The 22,559-nt window shown below is 41.9% G+C and overlaps 1 protein-coding gene across 3 annotated transcripts in view; it reads right to left on the reverse strand.

The window, feature by feature from the left end:
• Positions 1–22,559, reverse strand: part of LOC136858165 (cytochrome P450 4C1) — a 140,405-nt gene that overhangs the window by 79,492 nt on the left and 38,354 nt on the right. For all 3 annotated transcript variants that reach the window (XR_010858611.2, XM_067137507.2, XM_067137506.2), the window contains exons 4-5: positions 21,752–21,937; positions 7,100–7,169 (exon numbers count right to left, since the gene is read on the reverse strand). Coding sequence is in view for 2 of the 3 variants with exons in the window: in XM_067137507.2 (XP_066993608.2) it covers positions 7,100–7,169; positions 21,752–21,937 (256 nt within the window). In the remaining variant the exon portion in view is untranslated. The remainder of the gene's footprint in view (positions 1–7,099; positions 7,170–21,751; positions 21,938–22,559) is intronic.

Raw genomic sequence — 22,559 nt, forward strand, 5'->3', positions numbered from 1 at the left:
TTGGACATTATAAATTTTCCAGCTAACTCATTCCTGGTTGCCAGCGCTTCGCCCCCGTGTGCTAGGCTGGGCTCATCAGTTGGTACCTAGCACACCTACCAAGACGCATGGCCAGTGCATACCGTGGAGGCCACTGCATAGGCTACTTGTAGCCACCGGCAGTGCCAATTCACCATGAGAGTCTTTGTCTCATTACCAAAAATTGATGCCTGCTTGGTCATCAGATGATACAGGGCATCAACATCTGTATGATCATAACGTCTCAAATCCCGACAAGACAAGAATAACCTTATATTACATGGAAGTGGAACAGACCTAAGTAACACATTATTCTCGTCCAAGATAACTCCTACAAAGCTAGAAACTATGATAACACATGAAATGGTCCCAAACGTATTTACAATTACTAAACAATGAAAAATGCCAAGGGCCGATGACCTTCGATGTTAGGCCCCTTTAAACAGCAAGCATCTTTAAACAACAAGCAGAAAAATGCCATAGGGCATAACTAAGATTAATATTTACAGAAGTGGAAACTTAACTCCTCCTAACCCATGCTAGATATGGTGTTCAAAACTTATCTGTCATGATGAAACCGTCGCTTATCCTTCCGGGCCGCCTGACATGCTTAACAGGCCATTGCTACACTAGCGGCGTCCGTCGTCACAGATCCTCGAGTCGACACTCGGCGGGGGGTCCATGGTGGTTGCCTGCTGCTTGCTAGACTCGTTCTGTTAGAGGATCTTTTATCGTCGGAGGATCAATTTGAATATGGTAATGTATTCGTCATGAAGCCGGATTACCGATTACTGGAATCAGTGCAGGTTGATAATTCAATAAATAACTTTCAATACTAAAATATTTGAGTTGAAAATGCTGTTATGTTTCACTGAAGCTAGTTGAAGCTCATTCAGTCTATATAAACACTTTGTCACTCCGACACCCGATTACGAGTTACTGTAGCCTGCAGCTCCGTGATCGATTCCGTTTACTCGTTGATTATTTGATCAAAATAGTCTACCTAACATTATTACATTCACTTGCCTCATAGTTTCAAGTAATATGAGCTTAATAAATTCTCTCTCTATTGTCTACGATCACTTCCCATATACTGTTTTTGTTCAGGTGCTAGCTTTCGACGATACGCACAGCAACACGTTCAGAGTTCAACAGTGCGCCTCTTGACATCTCACACCCCTTTTATAAGTTCCAACAGGGACACGCTACGAGGGAGATCCCGAACAAACATTGCCTTCTTCTTTGTGCCAAGTAAGCTTCAGTTCCTAAACTCTATAAAAATGTGAATATTAATTAGTCAGAGCACCAATATGAGATATTTTCAGCTAAAGTCATTTGGAAAATTACATAACAACACTTCTCTGTTTTACACTTTCAAACAACAGTTGACTGGCGTAATTTGACATACAAATAGTCATAAGATCTCCCTCTCCTTTACTGACGGGATTGAGTTACGTAATTCCCCTAACTTCTATCTCTGCCACATGCTGGGGCTGTACCTTAATTATGGCCACGGCCGCTTCCTTCCAGCTCCTAGGCCTTTCCTATCCCATCGTCGCCATAAGACCTATCTGTGTCGGTGCAACGTAAAGCCCCTAGCAAAAAAAATATCTCTGCCACAAGCCTCGTTTCTCTCTCATACAAAAACCACACCCGTGCGCATCGTGGATGGCCTACTATACCGCTACACTGAGTGTTTGCGGGTTTTACCATTTCTCATACCTCGGTGTAGGTAAATAATATTAATTAAGCGTTAAGTATGGGCCCTATCACACAATACAGTATGGTTCATCATGAAAACTGCAATTTACTTAATACGTAGCTCACCTGCCGGAATGCATTGCTACACAACCAATCAAATAGTATATACACGTGGAGTAAAGATTTCTTACTCATGTTCACACTATGCTTCTTGAGAAGAGTTAGATCGCTGTGTACACATGTTGATGGTAGATACTTGCACAGCCATTATTTCCTTTCACAAACCGTCACAAGCACTAGATCTACTCCTGAGAAGTGAGCGTATACAATCATAGCTAGAAAGCAATAAGGAATACTTTTCCTTCCCACCACACTCCCAGATGCATTTTAATCTGTTGCGTCTGCCTTTTATCCTCATTCGTTTGAAGTCAACAGGGGAAAAGAGAGCTGGATAATACTGAACTGACGACTTTTTGTGCCCACAGCGCAGTGTAATCCCACATGGCTACTTCTTTGAACCCAAATTTGTCCCCGTTCCCTTCAACGCCTTGGATATGTCATGATGAAATAAAAGCACGCCACTCTCTAGCACGTATATTATCGACTACCGGTGAGTAAAACCTCTTACTCATGGCATGTTTAAAGACTTGAATTCACGAGAGAGAGAGAGAGAGAGAGAGAGAGAGAGAGAGAGAGAGAGAGAGAGAGAGAGAGAGAGAGAGAGAGAGAGAGTCTGGTAGTGGAGAAGACTACACATGCACGACCACATCCACGTGATCACCGCATGTCAAACCACTGAGACGTGAGTACCATCTTGTCTCGCTCGTTAGTTACAGCCGACTCCGTGAATTAACAATTTGCTCGAGATATCTTTTTTACTTGATATGGTAATGCAGGAAGCAGTTGTTTTCTTAGAACGCAAAGCTACATACCACATGTTGTACAGAATACCCTAGTTTTGGAATGGCATCTTCGTCTTTACATTCCGAAGCATTCTTCGCATCAATCAATGTTGGTAAGTGCCAGAACGCATCTCTGGATCTCGTACTTTCACCGTACCCTGTTGACCCTTGGAATCATCAGCACGGTGGAAGGTGCTAAAGAAGAAGGATTTTCTCTTTTCTTGTTGTAGTCTGCATATTCTAAGAATGCTTCTAGCTTCCCGTTTAGTAGTTTGGTAAATTATCATCATAGCAAGAATCCCATTCCGTATTGCAGTTCTTAAGAGTTGTAGGTGTGAGAGCCTGACATACTTCTTCGGTAGATAGCACAATGGAAGTGAGGGTGCTGTAAAAACAAACAACACTTGAAGGCCAAGAATATACTGTAGAGAGACTGTATTCTGTTTACTATAATAAGCTGATAGCGTACCTTAGGATGGCAGTACACTGCTTCTACTAATGTAATTCCACGCCATCTCTCCATCAACATCTCGGAACATACAACATATCCGAGCATCGCGTCTCGTTGCTCCCAAGTCTTCCCAGCCCAAAGTTTGCATCACTTCCGTAACACTACTTCTTTGTCGGAAATCATCCAGAACAAATCGTGTTGCTTTCCTTTGGATATCTTCCAGTTCTTGTATCAACTAGTCCTGGTGTGTGACTCATACACTCGAACCCTACCGTAATAGGGCTCTTGCCAGAGACTTCTACGTCCTCTCCTTTACATCCTTACTACAATCCCTAAATACCCTCATAACCATGTGAAGAGATCTCTAACCTTTTTTTACAGACTCGTTAATATGATTATTCCAGTCAAGATCATTCCTTATATTAACACATATACTTACAGTACAGTGATCCCAATAACGTACTATAACCCCACCAACCTAGTAATTCAAACTGAGAGGACTTTTCTTCTAGGTGAAACTTACAACCTGACTTTTAATCCCATTTACCATCATACCGTTGTCTGCTGTCCATCTCACAACATTGTCTAGATCTAGTTGTAGTCGCTCGCAATTCTGTGACTTATTTACTAGTCTATGCAGTATATCATCGTCCGAAAATTACCTATTCTCTGATTCCAGTTCTTTACTTATATCATTTATATATATATATATATATATATACACTGACTGACAGAGCAAATGCAACACCAAGAAGGAGTGGTTCGAAAGGGATGAAAGTTGGGGAAAAAACAGAGACGGCACGGATGAATAATTGATGTTTATTTCAAACCGATATGCAGGTTACACAATGCGCACGGCATCGACTCAGTAGGATGTAGGACCACCGCGAGCGGCGATGCACGCAGAAACACGTCGAGGTACAGAGTCAATAAGAGTGCGGATGGTGTCCTGAGGGATGGTTCTCCATTCTCTGTCAACCATTTGCCACAGTTGGTCGTCCGTACGAGGCTGGGGCAGAGTTTGCAAACGACGTCCAATGAGATCCCACACGTGTTCGATTGGTGAGAGATCCGGAGAGTACGCTGGTCATGGAAGCATCTGTACACCTCGTAGAGCCTGTTGGGAGATGCGAGCAGTGTGTGGGCGGGCATTATCCTGCTGAAACAGAGCATTGGGTAGCCCCTGAAGGTACGGGAGTGCCACCGGCCGCAGCACATGCTGCACGTAGCGGTGGGCATTTAACGTGCCTTGAATACGCACTAGAGGTGACGTGGAATCATACGCAATAGCGCCCCAAACCATGATGCCGCGTTGTCTAGAGGTAGGGCGCTCCACAGTTACTGCCGGATTTGACCTTTCTCCACGCCGACGCCACACTCGTCTGCGGTGACTATCACTGACAGAACAGAAGCGTGACTCATCGGAGAACACGACGTTCCGCCATTCCCTCATCCAAGTCGCTCTAGCCCGGCACCATGCCAGGCGTGCACGTCTATGCTGTGGAGTCAATGGTAGTCTTCTGAGCGGACGCCGGGAGTGCAGGCCTCCTTCAACCAATCGACGGGAAATTGTTCTGGTCGATATTGGAACAGCCAGGTTGTCTTGCACATGCTGAAGAATGGCGGTTGACGTGGCGTGCGGGGCTGCCACCGCTTGGCGGCGGATGCGCCGATCCTCGCGTGCTGACGTCACTCGGGCTGCGCCTGGACCCCTCGCACGTGCCACATGTCCCTGCGCCAACCATCTTCGCCACAGGCGCTGCACCGTGGACACATCCCTATGGGTATCGGCTGCGATTTGACGAAGCGACCAACCTGCCCTTCTCAGCCCGATCACCATACCCCTCGTAAAGTCGTCTGTCAGCTGGAAATGCCTCCGTTGACGGCGGCCTGGCATTCTTAGCTATACACGTGTCCTGTGGCACACGACAACAGGTTCTACAATGACTGTCGGCTGAGAAATCACGGTACGAAGTGGGCCATTCGCCAACGCCGTGTCCCATTTATCGTTCGCTACGTGCGCAGCACAGCGGCGCGTTTCACATCATGAGCATACCTCAGTGACGTTAGTCTACCCTGCAATTGGCATAAAGTTCTGACCACTCCTTCTTGGTGTTGCATTTGCTCTGTCAGTCAGTGTGTATATATATATAAGAAAACACAAAGGTCCAGTCATACTACTCTGTGGGACCCCCCTCTTAATCATAACAGGATTCGATAACAATTTACCTACTCTAATTCGGTGTGTTATATTTTCTAGAAATGTCGTATTTCATACCAGTCATTTCGCAAATGTTCCCAGAGCTTATAAACAACACATATCAAGCTGGCTGGCCTGTAATTATCTGCTTTATGTTTATCACCCTTTCCCTTGTACACTGGGGCTACTGCTGCACCTCTTCATTCATTTGGTATCAGTCCTGCATGCAAACAGTAGTCAAATAAGTATTTCAGATATGGCACTATATCCCAACCCATTGCCTTTAATATATCCCAGAAATCTTATCAATCCCAGCTGCTTTTCTGGCTTTCAACTTTAATATATTTGTGTAAATTTTATAATCATAGGTAAATTTCAATAATTCGCCGGTATTAGTCGCTTCCGGATATTGTCCTTATATCCAACTACCTTTACAAACTGTTGACTGAAAACTTCTTCCTTCTGTAAGTCTTGACATATACACTCCCCTTGTTCATTAATGATCCCTTGAATATCCTTCTTGGAACCTCTTTCTGCCTGAAAGTATGTATACATATCCTTCCATTGCTCCCTAAAATTTGTATGACTGCCAATTACTTTTACCATCATTAGATATAAGGGCAATAAGAAAGGTATGACATCAAAGAAACTTTGGGTAATGAGAACCCAATAGTGTAGGGTTCACTAGAGCAAATATGTCTGCCAAAGAAGTGGACGTGTTCTCGAGTACAATTGGTCACCAAACATGTCTTGGCAGTTTTTGGTCTCTGGAGGAACTGAGGGTCGATATGGTTTCAGTGCCAAACCACGGGTCAAACAGGGAGGCGGACCCGTCATGTTTTGTGCCGTCTTAAGTATGGACGTCGGGCGCTGCTCATCGTCACTGAGGGCACTGTGACAAGTGTCGAATATTGGGAATGAATCCTTCAGTCCATTGTTTTGTCATATCGATAACTGCTTGGTTATAGGCTCGTTCTGAATGACGGCAATGTACACGCACAGCTCCCGTCATCTTAATATGTTCCTCAGGTGTTCCCAGATAGATTTCATAGAATGTTCTCTGGTATCTGCTGCCATGGATCCCATTTAAAATGCCTGGACCACCTGAAACAAGAGGTGTGAAGACGTAGGGATCCGCCTGTTACTCTGGACGACCTTCTGAAAGCTGCTGCAGAAGAGCAGGACAGCCTGAACTACCACGTGGGCAGCATGTCACGAAAGACCAAACATGCCTCAACGCACGGGTTTGATTTGCACAATTCTAAGACGATTGTGATTTTCAGGTTTAAAACGTAGATACACTTTGCCGAACTTTGCGATGTATTTTTCCTAGGTTTGGAAAAGATCATCAAGATAATCATGTTACTCCTTACAGCAAGTGTGTTTGTTCCTTCCATTATTTTTGTTGGGTCGTAAGGTACCTAGTACCTCAGCAATGCAGGTGGTGCAAAACCTTCTTGAGGTGTGTATTGTTACTAATCATATGAAACGCTTTGCTGTATAAAGATATACACATGTACCTTCAAATATCACTGTACCTATCTCGTCATCTCAACAGTAGGTATAAAGTAAAGGACAAGAGACTGTTGCTGAGATATAGGCCACCATGAAGAGTTTTATAAAGTTATTTTCTACAGAGAGATTATATTCTATAATTTGATGCATCGTTAGGACACACGCCTGAAAGCTGCTCTAAATTATGTGAGAAGTAGTAAAAAATATACTTGCCCAGACATATTGTAGCTTTTACGTGTATATTCTACGATATAAACTTCAATCTTGAGTGTCTATTTTTAAGGAAGCATAAGAAGTAATCTTCGCACTTACCTATGAACTGCTTTCACATATTCTACTTCCTTGTCTTCCTGGGCATTGATTTTCACCCCCATTGCTGTCTCTATAATCAGAAACCACAAGTTAGTGCTACATCATACACAAAATCATGGACCATCGGAAACATATTGTACGGTGGTGGCAGAAATAACAAGAACTCAGTCAATTATCACACTTTCAGTTTATTTGAAGAGATGACTCTAAATTAAATTCCCTTCGATCTAAAAGGTAAACGCGCATGAAGACCAAAAAATTCCGAATATTACATTACATCTTTATTACCCCACCATACTTACAAACCATCGGTATAAGGAAATAAAGAAAAAATATTAGTACATGGAAATGAACCCGGAAAAACTACTAAAGATTGAAAGGAGAATCTAAGGAGGATTTATGGTCCAAGGGTGGTAGAGGGAAACTACAGATTACGATCAAATGAGGAGATATAAGAAGGAACAGAAGACCTGGAAACAACAATAAGGAAACGACGGTTGCGATTCTATGGACACATGGTCAGAATGGACACATTTTTAATAAAATATTCTACTCGAAGAGCCAGGGGGGATATGCCAAGTATATGAAGGAAGAACTCAAGAAGTTAGGAATTGCAGATGAAGAATGTCGTGATGGAGACCAATTCAGGAAAAAGACTTTCCAACAAAAAAAGTTCTTGTGGAAGAAAAGAAAGAGCGCAGAGGGGGAAGATGGACTGAAGAGAGAAGAGTGCAACATTCTGAAAGAATGAAGGCACTGTGGAGAAAAAGGAAGGAAGAAGGGATGATAAGAATGAAGTGAAGTGGTAATGGTGTGGTCCTAAGTTTGGCCGGTTCGCAAGAAAGAAGAAGTACATGGAAAATTCCGAATACGATCCCAAATGCAAAGAAGACAGTTAAATTTGAAGGAGAAAATATAATGGTTAGGGGATGATTTTGTCATAATGGTGTTGGCATAGGCATAATTCTGGGGTAGCAGGGGGTGGCAGTTGTCACCCCAATATTTTGAAGGAAACCACATTTTTATAATATTACAAATTTAGAAATACATAATTTACAAGTACGTCTTTGTTTACTCTGCTTGATTTAGCTCAATGAAACAAAATTATTGTTGCACACTATTATACCCGTATAATTTCAATGGAAATAATTTCTATTATTGTTCAGTTTTACATTTTTCGCACTGTTGTAATTAAAATGTCACTAAAATGTTCCGAAAATAATTCTGACGTTTGGGCGCCAAACTCCACGGACTGCGGGCTGCGTCCACACACGACTATGTAGATAATCAGATGTTCCGGTTAGGCTTGTCTACCGGATACGTATTTGCCTTGCGGTGGAGACACTGTTGAGTTGTTACAGTGTAGTGTTTCTTTCTAGCATCTCCTGTAGTTATGTCTAGTGGATGTTCTGATTTGCTGTTTTGCCGCATTTTTAAATATTTATAATAGCTAAAAAGCAAGCAGACACTTTACTGTACTTATTTTCTTAGGTTTAATATGTGCCAGTTTGCGTTAATTTTCATTACTAAACTTTAAGTCAAAATTGTATCTATAAATAGAAACATTTTTTAGACTTGACTAACAGTATTGGTTTTTACTTGTAAATAAATACATATACCAGGTGGCTCACGGACGCCGTACTTTCTACTTATAAATGTCCCGCATGCATAAGTGATGTGTGGGGTGTCTACCACCTGATTTTAACAGGGGAACTACTGCCAGCGGGCAGGTTACGTCAGAATATGAAGAGATAAGAAACAGAGTCACACTCGCAGCATGTTATTTAGCGCCGGTGGTCGAATGCACCCCTTGCATTAGTAAACATCGTTTTCGACCGCATAGTTCTAGGCTGGTGTATGGTACAGCCGCACTATATTTACTGTCTGCTTATCGCCAATGGCTAGTGTGTTCAGCAGCGACGAATACATAGCATTATTTTAATCTGGACAACCCGGCCGGAATGCAACCGAAGCTCCAAACAGACGTATGCCTTCTACACAAGTATTTCACCGAACAGTATCGTTTTTGTTTCATACAAGCAACTCTTTTATCGAGTGGAATGTCTACACATGTATAAATTAAAAGTGATTAAATTTCCTTTTCTGCATCTTTGGCGTGTTAACAAACAGTAGTGGCGATTAGGGGGTGGGGCGTGAAGAGAAAGTCGCCCCCGCCCCTCGCCACTTTGTGGAGTAAACATTACATATTCACTTTAGCCACCTGGAACTAGGAATTATTATTATTTGCTTTGCTAATTGCTTTACGTCGCACCGACACAGATAGATCTTATGGCGACGATGGGATAGGAAAGGCCTAGGAGTTGGAAGGAAGCGGCCGTGGCCTTAATTAAGGTACAGCAACAGCATTTGCGTGGTGTGAAAATGGGAAACCACGGAAAACCATCTTCAGGGCTGCCCACAGTGGGATTCGAACCCACGATCTCCCGGATGCAAGCTCACAGCGAATTATTTGTAAAAGAAACGTTATCTGTACAAGCCTTTGTGTCTTATCTGCTAATTCTTTCCTTTATTTTCCTTAATTATTAACATAATTTTTGGCGGAAATAAGCACCAAATGCCGTTCGTCGCGGCTAACCGATTTGTATAGCGCTACGGCAAGTAGTGGACACTTTGCATGTGCTGTGGGGAAGGGTAGTAGGGGTACAATGTTTTTGCCAAGGTCGTGGACACTGAGTTATAATTCACCGGTATGCCGCACGCATTCGTCAGTCTGGCAGCCTCTTCAGTGTCTCTTAGTTCCTTAGTGTGTATTAAAATATTAAATAACTTTTAATTGCATGATCATGCCGTACTTCTATTTAATTGTACCGGCTGAGATAACCGTGGAGTTAGGGCCGCGCAGCTGCGAGCTCGCACACGGGAGATAGTGGTTTCGAATCCCACTGTCGGCAGCCCTGAAGATGGTTATCCGTGGTTTCCCATTTTCACACCAGGCAAATGCTGGGGCTGTACCGTATTTAAGGCCATGGCCGCTTCCTTTCCACGCGTAGCCCTTCTCTTTCTCATCGTAGCCATAATTACTATCTGTGTCGGTGCGACGTAAAACCAATTGTAAAAAAATATTCTACTATTTTGCTTTACGTCTCACCGACACAGATAGGTCTTATGGCGACGATGGGACGGGAAAGGCTTCCTTCCAACTCCTAGGCCTTTCCTATCCCATCGTCGCCATAAGACCTATCTGTGTCGGTGCGACGTAAAGCATTTAGCAAAACAAATAATAATAATTCCTAGTTCCAGGTGGCTAAAGTGAATATGTAATGTTTACTCCACAAAGTGGCGAGGGGCGGGGGCGACTTTTCCTTCACGCCCCACCCCCTAATCGCCGCTACTGTTTGTTGACACGCCAAAGATGCAGAAAAGGAAATTTAATCACTTATTAATTTAGACACATGTAGACATTCAATTCGATAAAAAAGATGATTGCATGGAACAAAAATGATACTGTTCGGTGAAATACTTGAGTAGAAGGCATACGTCTGTTTGGAGCTTCCGTTGCATTCCAACCGGGTTGTCCAGTTTAAAATAATGTCTATATATTCACCGCTGCTGATCACACTAGCCATTGCCGATATGCAGACAGCAAATATAGTGCGGCTGTACCATACACCAGCCCAGAACTACGCGGTCGAAAACAATGTTTACTAATGCAAGGGGTGCATTCGACCGCCAGCGCTAAGTAACATGCTGCTAGTGTGACTCTGTTTCTTATCTCTTCATATTCTGACGTAACCTCCCCGCTGGCAGTAGTTCCCCTGTCAAAATCAGTTGGTAGACACCCCACACATCACATATGCATGTGGGACATTTATAAGTAGAAAGTACGGCGTCCGTGAGCCACCTGGTATAATATTTGTTAGATAACTTTGAACTACTCTGTCGGCTCTGCAGGAAATTTCACAGATTGGGCTTGCCAGTGGTAGACAACCCAATGCTCTGTTAAACAGTACGGAGGAGTTTAATTTTTATTTGATTTACTATTACTTGGAAGAGTTCTAACGCAATATGACTCCTCACAGAAGATTCGAGTCAATCAATCTGAGCTACGAAGTTGAAAAATCAGTTAAGAACAGCACACTGGAAGTCCTTTTCAGAACTGACAAATTTTTTACTCAATATTGTTCTATCTGCACGGAGGTAGCAGAGTAATGTGTACCTAGAGCAGCACAGTCCCCAAGAAGAGGAAACATTCCGGCGAAAATTGGCGGTGGAAGTAAAACTCAATTTGAGACAGAGCAAATGTACCTCCTACGAAGCTAAATCCTGGTTCCTATTATTGACATACTTGAACAAGAGATAGGTTGCAATTTGCTCCCAGGAGGCAGGACCCCTTGACCCTCGGTAATCACTGACCTCCATTCAAAATGCTCAAATTACGAAAATTAACCTTTATTTCCTCCAGATCTGTAGGCCTGAAATTACTGAACCTAATGATCTATACGGTGAAATACACATAGAAAGAAACAAAATGAAACACAAAAACAAAAAATGGCAACCTGGCAAACAATGCAATTTAAGGTTAACTATACCTCCAAGCTACATCCTCGGTGAGGGGTCGCAAGTGTTACCCCATCTCTCCTGACCTAGCATAATGCCTCTCCTGTATGTTAGGAACCCTCCCACGGGAACACATGCGCTCACCACCTCCCTTCCCCTCCCACTGTTAGCCAGTAGTGGGGAAGACCTCCATTATCCTGCACTGAGTCGAGCGATATTCTTCACGTTTCATGCGTCAGGATCTCCCACTACCTAGATTATTGCCTCTCTCCACTTGACACACCTGAGATTTTGCTTTTAATGCGACTGTATATCTACTCATAATTCTGCTCAAAAACTTACATAAATTTCCCGCACACTTCCTTTCTGTCACTAACCACTTTAAAAGCTTATCTCCATTACACGGTTGAGCAATCAACTTCAACTGCTGCTCAGTCATAAATATACGTCTCTCTTCAACCATTCCCTTACATACTGTCAATAAATGAAAATCCTCTCTCTCATCACCACATGATATACACATCGGAACCTCTATTCATATACATTCCTAAAATCCAGCATATTAAGCCTCTTCTCATCGTCCTGTTCACATCTGCCACTTTCAAATTTAATACCTGATTTACCCTCATAAACATCTTTAGAGTAGCTCTCTTCCTGCATTCGGCTACCAGTTCGTGTTCTGCAATATCTCTTGCCATCTTAATCACATGTTTCCAATAAACACCGCTTCTCCTCTCCCATTCACTATTATAACACTCAACTAAACCCAGTCAATCTAAAGCATTCTTCACCTTATCAACCCAGTAATCACCATAATTGCTCTTCTTTTGATACTGGTAAGCCGACTGCAGAATTAGGCCCCCTTCACCTTTTCTCAACCTGCACCAATAACTAAGCACTCTTTTTAATTGCCAGTCTTGATATACTCTTTACACATAACACTTGCTCCTGTGCTCGCGCCACACAATGGCAACCCCATAAAAATCTTGTTGAACTTACTTCCTATCTGCTATAATATCCCACACTCTTTCTCTCCCCCCCCCCCCCCCACAAACCTCAGAAGCAAACAGCATTCTACTCTTCAACACTGCGTTAAACAACATTCTTTGGATATTATAATCTACACCCCAAAATTTATTTTCCAATATCCTAATTATTGAGAATGCAGCTTGGCCTTTTCATTTGGCTCGCCTAATTTGCTCAACCCGACAACCACTTCTGCTTATCATCACCCCCAGATACTCAATCTTATCCACCACCTCTATTTCTTCCTCACTTATTGTCAACTTCTTCCCCGTTTTTTTGTTCCCTTTCCTACAGACCACAGACCATCACCTTTGTCTTATTACTCTTGATCGTCAATGACCATTTCTTTGCAAAACTGCAAACCTCGTTCAAGCTCTCATGCTGTCAACATCAACAATAATACATCATCAGCAGAAATCAACCTTGGAATATCTTGTACCCTCTACAACTGGACAGGCCCAATTCCCCTCTCCATGGCCACATAAAAAGTCGCTAATAAACAATAGGGAAGGAATTGGTGACAATTTACACCCCTGTTTCAGCCCAACTTTCCATTCAATCAATCCACTAACCACTCCCTCCTCTATCCTACTGCTACAATACACTTTTTCATATGTGCTTTTAATCGTTCTTCTCATCTTCTCCCCAACCCCTACTCTCCCCAGTCTTTCAAACAAGGCCTCCCTGCTCACTGTATCGAAAGCCTTCTGAAAGTCTATAGCTGCTATAAACACTTTATAACCTTCTTTTCTCACATATTTTCCTATTATTGTTCTCACAATGATTACATTATCCGACGACCTCCTCCCTTTTCTAAAGCCATCCTGGAATATGGATAAAATAGTCTTTCTCCCACTTCCTCAACCTATTAGCCAAAATACCTGTGTACAACTTGCTCAGAGAGTACAGCAGAGTTATGCCTCTATAGTTGCTGGGGTTGGCCCTCTCTCCTTTGTTTTTATAGATAGGACATATGATTCCCTTCTGCCATTCTTTCAGGAATTTCTCACCTTCGAATACCTTGTTTATAAATGTAACCAAACTCTCCCTCATCTGTCTATTTTTGCTACTTCCTTCCAATAAACATTTGTTATCCCATTTTCCCCTCCCACAGTCCTGTTCTTTAATTTACTTACCACTTCCACTACCTCCTCGCCGGTTATTCTTTTATCCAACACTTGACTACGTTCTGCCCGCTCCTAATATTTCCTGGAATACTTCACCAATGTTCCATTCTCAATTTTATGTTTGCAGCTCCACTTGCACCCCTGTTAATTTTATAGACTCTCAACCACACCTCGTTTCCTTCCCTGTCTTTACACTCCATGCTTATCGCTTCCGTTTGGGACTTCTGCAATGTCTTTTTCATCTCTACTAGCATTTTCTTAAATTATTTTCTCAACCTGCAAAACTGTTCCCTTAAACCGCTTCCTCCATGATTCCTGTACTCACCTAGAGTGCTCATCACTAACTTCCTCTTCTCTTTACACTCTTTATCGTACCGTCACTTTCTCTCTTCTCTAATCGTCTTCCTGCATGCTTTCTCCACCGCCACTCTTCTAATAGGATATTCCAGTAACCCTAAAGCCTTATCAATATTATTGCCCTTTACTGCTACACCGATCTCTATCCTAATAATCTGAAGTTCGGTTTCAAGGTAGTTGTTTAACTTCGATTTGCCTTCCTCTGTCCAAATATGCTTGGAAACTCGGCGACCTTTTCCTTTCCCCCTCTTTCTAATCCCCTCTTCTCCATTATCCCTCTCCTGTTCACCCCTACATATACCGGAGAATGATGTGATTCCACCTAATCAACCACCTCAATCCTGCTTATTCTATCTAACATATCTTCCGAACTAATTAACAAATCAATAACACTTCCTCACTCATTCGTAATATACGTCATTTTTCCTTCCTTATCACTCTTCCACCAGCCATTCAGAATGTACAAGCTGCTCACGCCACATCATTCTAGCAACTTCTTCCCGTAACCGTTTCTCCCTTTATCTTCACTTCTCTTACATCCCATCTTTACTTCCGTCCTCTCTTTACCATACTCTGGGCTGAAGCTCCCTATTCTTGCGTTCTAATACCCTAACAAAATTAATCCATCCTCTTCGTACTTCCCGCTAATCATATTTATTTCCTCCATCAAACCTTCGAGCCCCTCGGTGGATTATATATAAAACCCAAGCACACCTTCTTTATCTCTCCTCCCACCAACTTAAACCTAACCCACATTACCTCTTCAATCTCGGTCTCTATTTCTACAATTCGATCACTTAACTCTTCTTTAACTAATAACTATATACCCCATGAATTTCTTCCCCTCCTTCCCTGCTTCTTCCTCGTTGTACTCCTTACCACGTATCCTTTCCATGTTAATGTTTTCCCTTTCTTCGAGTCTCTAGGAGGACCACTAAATCGAAACTCTCCACCATCTTACTTATACATTACCCAGCTTTTTTACTACCCCTTCATTATTTACAAAGCCTATCTTCCACCCTAGTTACCTCCTACTCTCTTTCGACCCCTCTTTCTCATCCTTATTTCTATTGAAATCCGCTGTATTAGTCGTTTGGCTTCTAGTTCCCCGCATTCCTTCTCTTTCCTCACTGCTCTTTCTTTTTGGACGTCTTAGCAAATTCTTTGACCCACTCTCCTCCTGTCCATTGCTTTCCTTTCCCCACAGATCCTTTAGTTTTTGAACTATCCCTGCACATTACCTCTCTCGGGCTTCTCACCTCCCCACCACCACAGCACTCACCGGTGTCGTTCTGCTGCCCCCACCTATCGCCGCACGTTGATCAGCCTCGTCATCTCCCCTCTGGTCTTCTCTGCTGACTCTCCTCTCCTCACACTGGAATTTACTCCTCTCCTCACCTTCATTCATTGTCCTGTTATCATCAGCCGGACCCTCCTCGTCTCTTCTTACGCCTCCTGTTACCGTTTGCATAACAGCCTGTAGATAGTTTCTGTCTATTTCCTGCAACTTATCAACCGACCATTCTCTTGACCATCCTCCATTCCCCACCAGTAACTGTTGGCCTCTGATGAACGCTCTCAGCCCTTGTTGCTTCGCTCTCCACGTATGTCTTCTTATCACTTTAAAATCTCTGTTCGCTTCATTGCCTATGTCCTGTTTCATCCATATCTTCTCTTCCTTTAGGTTCCCGGCGTTCCTTAGAACAATGTCTGCCATCAGGGTAGATTTTAGTGTAAGCTTAATTGGCCTGCCATTTTTCCCTTTCACTCTTCCCACTCTCTGGACCTCATCAGTATCCACCTCACTAAAGTTTATCTTCATCCTGTTCTGTATCATCTCAACCACTTTATAAACTAGTGTTACTTTGTCTTATTTCGCAGCTTCTTATACTCCATATATAAACATATTTTTCTTCCTTCGTTCCTGGTTTCCGCCCGCTACTTCTCTCTTCAGTTTCGCCATCTCCCCTTCCAGCAACTGAACTTTCTTTTGCATTTTTCCATTTCTTGCTCGTTACACTCTACTTTTTCTTTTACCTCTTCCACCTCCTTCGTAACGCACTGCCTTAAGTCCTTTAGCTCCTTGGAATGATCTCTTATCATTTCCTTTAATTGGTCTATCTGACATGACTCCCTCACCATGTCTTTTATCGCCTCAATCTCTTCCCACCGAGGGCACCTATTGGAGCAGGCCCTGGATTAATCTCCACACCCCCTATTAAAAGCAGCGCTACCATCACCACCACCAGCAGCAACCCTGCCATCTTCCCTAATGTCTCTTCCTTCATCCTCACACACAATTCCGTTTTCTTCTTTCTCCTGTACTGACAACTTCCAATCCTCACTCGATAAAGCTCCAACGTAATCTCCATACCTCAACACTCACTCAGCACATCCGCTCACACTGCTTACTCAGTTGCCGGACTGAGTGACTCAGACGGTTGAGGCGCTGGCTTTCTGACCCCATCTTGGCAGGTTCCCTCCTGGCTTAGTCCGGTGGTATTTGAAGGTGGTCAAATACGTCAGCCTCGTGTCGGTATATTTACTGGCACTTAAACGAACTCCTGTGGGACCAAATTTCACCACCTCGGCGTCTCCGAAAACCGTAAGAGTAGTTAGTGGGACGTAAAATAAATAACATACTATTATTTATTACTCAATCGAGACTGTGAGATGCTCAAATTACACCCATGGGCGTAGGTCATGGTTTTGAAGACGTGATTACAAAAGAAATTTACAGACACATTCTAAATTATACCATGCTATCACATAGGAGGGAAAACATGCCAGCTAGTTAGGTTTTCAGCAGAATAACGATTCGACCCACTGCTTAAAAGTGGTAAAGAAATGGTTTATAAACAGGCAATTATCTGCTATGCCATGGCCGACACGGTCGTCTGACTTAAACCCTGTTGTAAATCTATGGAGGAAAGTGAATAAAGCTGCACCGATGGAAAGAAAATACCAATTAAATCAGTTGTGGCAATAATTCCAGAAAGCTTGGGACAATATTACTAACGTAATATGCGAGTGTTTGATGAACTGTATGAATCGAAGATAGAAGCAAGTGCTATGGGAAATGCTACCAGATATTGACTTGAAACAAATGAACCATTTGTGGTCAAATTTATTTGTTTGTCATCATGTTTGTGACAGCATTATTATTTCCTGTTAGGCACTTTTTTTTATAAAAACCCATGATTACGTAGGTCTGAAATATGAAGAACAAAGTAGATGTGTTTTCAATAAATCATAATGGTCGTTGTATCAAGGAAAATGTTCACAAATTTCGTTGTAACGTTTAAAAAATCCGACTTTACGTCGTCGTTCTTATTATTCCTGTCACCACTCTATTTGGGGAGAGGATTGGTAGGTATGACCTCAAAATATTAGAAATGTAAGCAAATATGAACTAATATCGTTAAAACTGACCTAAGGAAGTAAACGACAAGACAAGAAGGGAGCCTTATAGTGCAATTATTTACTAACTGAAATATTATAATATTTGTCCATTATATGGAAATTCTACTGTTTGTGGAGCTGAGATACAGTATATCTGCAGTGATGCTCTTATATCGCTCTGGATTCTTTACTGCAGTGCCTCCTAGGACATATCTAGTAAGCCTTCTTTTCTCCACCAGCACATGAAGGGCTCTGGTTTTCGGCACTTGGATACGTTTCGTTCTCACGATCTGGTATTACTCGGTACGCCTTACCTCTTTTATAGATGCTTTACGACTCACAGAGCTGAGGAGTAGGCTGACAGATTTTTATCATCGTATGGGTAGGTTGGATGAGTTTCAGTCCACAAGTAGTAAAAGTATATTGCCCTGCTAACACTGTGTGAAATTTAGCGCAGGAATAGTATAATTACCTCCCCCCGACTCACTGGCTGAATGGTCATTATCTTCTCCTTCATTTCAAAGCGTGCAGGGTTTGATTCCTGACCGAGTATGGTTAATTCCTCTGGCTCGGGGACTGGATATTTGTGTTCATCCTAACACACTCTTATACACACAACACATCTCATTACCAATGACCACAGGAACATCCAACAGTGAATACGTCCTTCCACGAAGAGTTAGCGTCAGGAAGGGCATCTGACCATAAAATAGGGCCAAGTTCACACATACGCCACAGTTCGCACCTGTGACCCCAGAACCAGATGGGAAAACCTGTGGAAGAAGTTGAAGTAAGTTGGACTATTCTTCAAAATTTCTTAGATTATTTAGGTCATGGCTCCAATAACCAGTCCGATATAAGAACATCAATAGCTTCAATAAAACAGCTGTCTATCGCCACAGTTTCTATGTTATCACATTCGTATTATTGCGCCTACGTGCACTTGTTTTTATAAGGCGTGATCAAAAACGTTTCTGTTCGAGGGCGTTGTTGCAGCGGACATGCAACGTAGTGCGACTCCGATGTGGGTATATAAGCACGAACATGAAGGCAAAGGGATTAATGTGGCAGTCGTGTCGTGTCGAGGTACGTGCGTTAAATGCGGCCGCGTGAACTACGGTGACGTTATTACCAAATGCGTCCAAACAGGACCAACGTGCTGTTATTTTTTTCTTGGCTGCCAAAGGACAATCACCGGAGGACATCCATCGGAGAATGGAGACGGTGTATGGGGCAGCATGTCTGTTAAAATCACCGTTGTGGAGTGGTGCACCAAGTTCTGTGCGGGTCGTGTTTCGACACAAGACGCCGGTCGATTACAGTCAACAACAAGCGGGCGGTGGATGAAGTGATTAGGGCGGACCGGCCCATAACCATTCGTGCGCTAGCAATGGATCTCGACGTCAGCTTCGGTAGCCTCAAAAAGGCCTTGAAGTGTCGAAGCTTCCTGTCGGACGAGGACGATGTGCAGCAGGCGGTTACGGACTTCTTCACGCAGCAGGACGCGGTGTTTTACCGCATGGGAATTCTTAACCTGGTGCGTCGGTGGGATGAGAGTCTCAATGCCTGATTGGCATCCCGATACAAAATTGTACGGCTGACGAACGGAAATTTTTTAATCGTCTCTTATATGCAACTTCAAAGCTTCTCAGTCTGTCTAAAACACTAATAATAGCACATCAATCACTCTAACATACACGTAATAAAATAAACGGTATTAAACAAGGAATGACATGTTTCGGTCTGCAAGAACGTCCTCAGATCCTATCAAATCTCTTTAAATAATGAATATATATATGATATTGTTTACGTTGCGTAAACGTGCCAATGATTGTCAATTGGCGATGTTATGAACGAGTACTAACAAATAATGCTAGTATTAGCCGTCCAACGTCACTTAAGTAACCTTTAGAAATATTTATATACTTATCTAAGTTGCTAATTGTCCATTACCTTCGACAACTGGGTTTGGACTGTTCAAACCGTCCGGGCATGTCATTGAACTGTCGCCCGACTCGTTGGCTGAATGGTCAGCATACTGGCCTTCGGTTCAGAGGGTCCCGGGTTCGATTCCCGGCCGGGTCGGGGATTTTAAACCTAATTGGTTAATTCCAATGGCTCGCGGTCTGTGTGTGTGTGTAACGTATTCAGCATTAGAAATCATCCTAAGTAGGGCCCTCCTCTTCACAGACATGCAGGTCGCCTAGTATGCCGTCTACGAGAAAAAGACACGCACCAGGCCTCTGCGGAGGCCACACTCCATTATTATTGGTATTTCCACCATAAACTGAATAAACGACGCTGGACAATTCTGGACAAATTCATGACAAAATCAGACATACAGCCACGCAGCTTCCACACGGGCTAATAGTACACTAACACTTTCCACACTGTCCATGGCGATCTCGTGAACTGTACCTGAAACTCTCTGCTCAAAGTTATGAATTATTATTTGAAAAGTGGAATTTGGATTTAATTGAAATTGTTCAAGTTACACATATAAATATGCACAAATAAAAAGTGATTTCGAATCCTGTATTTATCAATGAGAAAAATGAGCTTGCATGTAGTGTAATAGAAAACAAAAGTTAAAAGGCTTCCACCTAATCAATACTATTTATTATAACCTAAAATAAGTTACATATATTTGATGAAACTCTGCTCAATATCTTTGAAAACTGTTTCACCCACCTGGATCAATACCTAAATCCCAATTTCAACCTTAATGATATATCAGAAAAAACAAACCCTTTATTTGAACAATTAATTCCTATTGTCAATAAAAATAAATTAATTACTCTAGACCCCTTTTCTCATTTTTCTCCGAATTCCCTCCAGCAGTCACCCACCATTGCACATCCCTCAGCCCCACCTCAGGCTACACTATACCTCCATTCTCTTCCTCCTCCCATCTACAACTCAGCTCTATTGTATTTGTTTGCTTTTGCTCTTCCAAATTTTTCTGTGATCCATATTGGAAACAAATGAACATCTCAACACTTTCCCATCAATATTATTGTGTTCACACTTGTTTCAGCTGAACTGAATTCAAGAAGATTCTTCAAGTGCTAGTATTTTAAGTGTTTCACCTCGTCTTCTGTGAAGTGCGTTCTTCAAATTGGAAGAAAACGTTCGGAACTTACACAAGACGTGTGATCGTGATGAGCGTTTAACATTAAACTCTTCCACCGAATATCAACAACACACGCTTGTTTCTTAAATTTTATATATCTTTAATTCATGTCTTGCTTTAACTAATGATCTTGACTGATGTTGGTCTCTAGCAAGACCGAAACTAGTTTTTATATGTTACTTATTTTAGGTTACAATAAATAGTACTGAATAGGTGGAAACTTTTTAACTTTTATTTTTCATTATATTGCTATTCTATACGGAATAATATGAAATTTATTACCTATTATTGAAGGTAGTGGACAATTTCGCAGAGAATTCACAAAGTTTGTACACATAAGGACAAAAATTTGATCTTCCTAAATATAAGAGTTACTCAAATAAAACCGAGACTTTAGTATGAGCGTCGTTATTCGAAGAAAGAGAATATTGCACGTGCGTCCGTGATGGTTACGTCTATCAGGAAGTGAATTCTCTGTAAAATTTTGCACTAACGCAAGCTCGTTTCCCTAGTAGAGACCATACAATTGAAAAACACATGATTCAAATTCAGTTTACAGTATATTTGTGCACATTTATATGTGTAACTTGAACAAATCCTGTTAACTACAAATTCGACTTTTCAAAGAATAATTCATAACTTTGAGCAGATAGTTTCAGATACAGTCCACAAGATCGTCATGGACAATGTTAAGGAGCAGTTTATGACTTTGAGCTTTCAAATGATGTTTGAAAAGCTATTCAGTCATATTCAGTGTTACCTGTTTACCGTCGGTCTAACTTCTGGAGGTTTTCTGGGTCGGTGGGAAGGAATATGTTATTGAGCACTGGTAAAGTATTGGCACTGGTTTTAATTAAGCGATAGACTCGATATTTTCCTGGTGTGAAAATAGGAAACCACGGAAAACCATCTTGACAGCATACGATGATGGGCCTCGAACCCAACATATCCCGAATGTGTGCTTCCAACTACATGATCCATAAAGTAGTTTGGTATTTCAGTCGTATACTTTAACCATTTTGACTTACTTATGATTACTATTGTGATGTGTCTACCAGTTACAGAAGCTGAATGCTTTATTTCACTCACCAGATATAATATCCAGGGTCAGGAGCGTGGTAAAATTATTTATTCTGATGAAGGGCTCATCCATATGTTCTCTGAGTTTCTCTATAAAGATATCAGTGTTTCTGATTAACACTGGCATGTAATAGTCTAAAATCTTGAAGTGGAAGGTTGGAGTCAGTAGCTTCCGACGGGAGTGCCACTTACTTCCTGGAAAATGACACAAATCACAAACATATCAGTGAAACAAGCAACAAGGCTCAAAAATAACAGTTGAAGTTGATTAGCTTCCTTCGTTATTTTAAAGACTCGGTACAGATACTATCAGCCAACCTTAGTGATTGGTCGATGTTCTGTTCGCCGTCTATTTCTAGAAAAGATTTAAAGAATTACAGTATATTAACAACACACTATTAATATATTAATTCAGAAAATAATTCCCTGTATCAAAAAAAAAAAAATACGCGTAGAGAATGTTGTTCACGCAGATGATATACATTGCCTTATAAACGTCCTGAAATATGTTCCAGGTTTTAAAATTACGGTAAAAAATATGTGTAAAGCATCAAAGTACGTGAAATGACCATCAAACACATGATTTTATGAAATGTAACCAATGACATGCATGGACATTTACAAACACTTTTGAAGTGTTGGATTTAACTTTTTCACTACACTGAAAAGGAAAATGTATGTTGTAAAAAGGGAAATGAAAATGAAACTCTTTGACTAGTAGTAGTTATCCCCTCCCCTTAATTCAATAACGTCCATAGCCTTATTTTGAATACATTGGTCAAATTTTGAAAATAATTTCCCTCTTAGTTAAGCCCGC

Source organism: Anabrus simplex, chromosome 1 (genome assembly GCF_040414725.1).
Source record: "Anabrus simplex isolate iqAnaSimp1 chromosome 1, ASM4041472v1, whole genome shotgun sequence".
In the NCBI taxonomy this organism is placed as follows: Eukaryota; Metazoa; Arthropoda; class Insecta; order Orthoptera; family Tettigoniidae; genus Anabrus; species Anabrus simplex.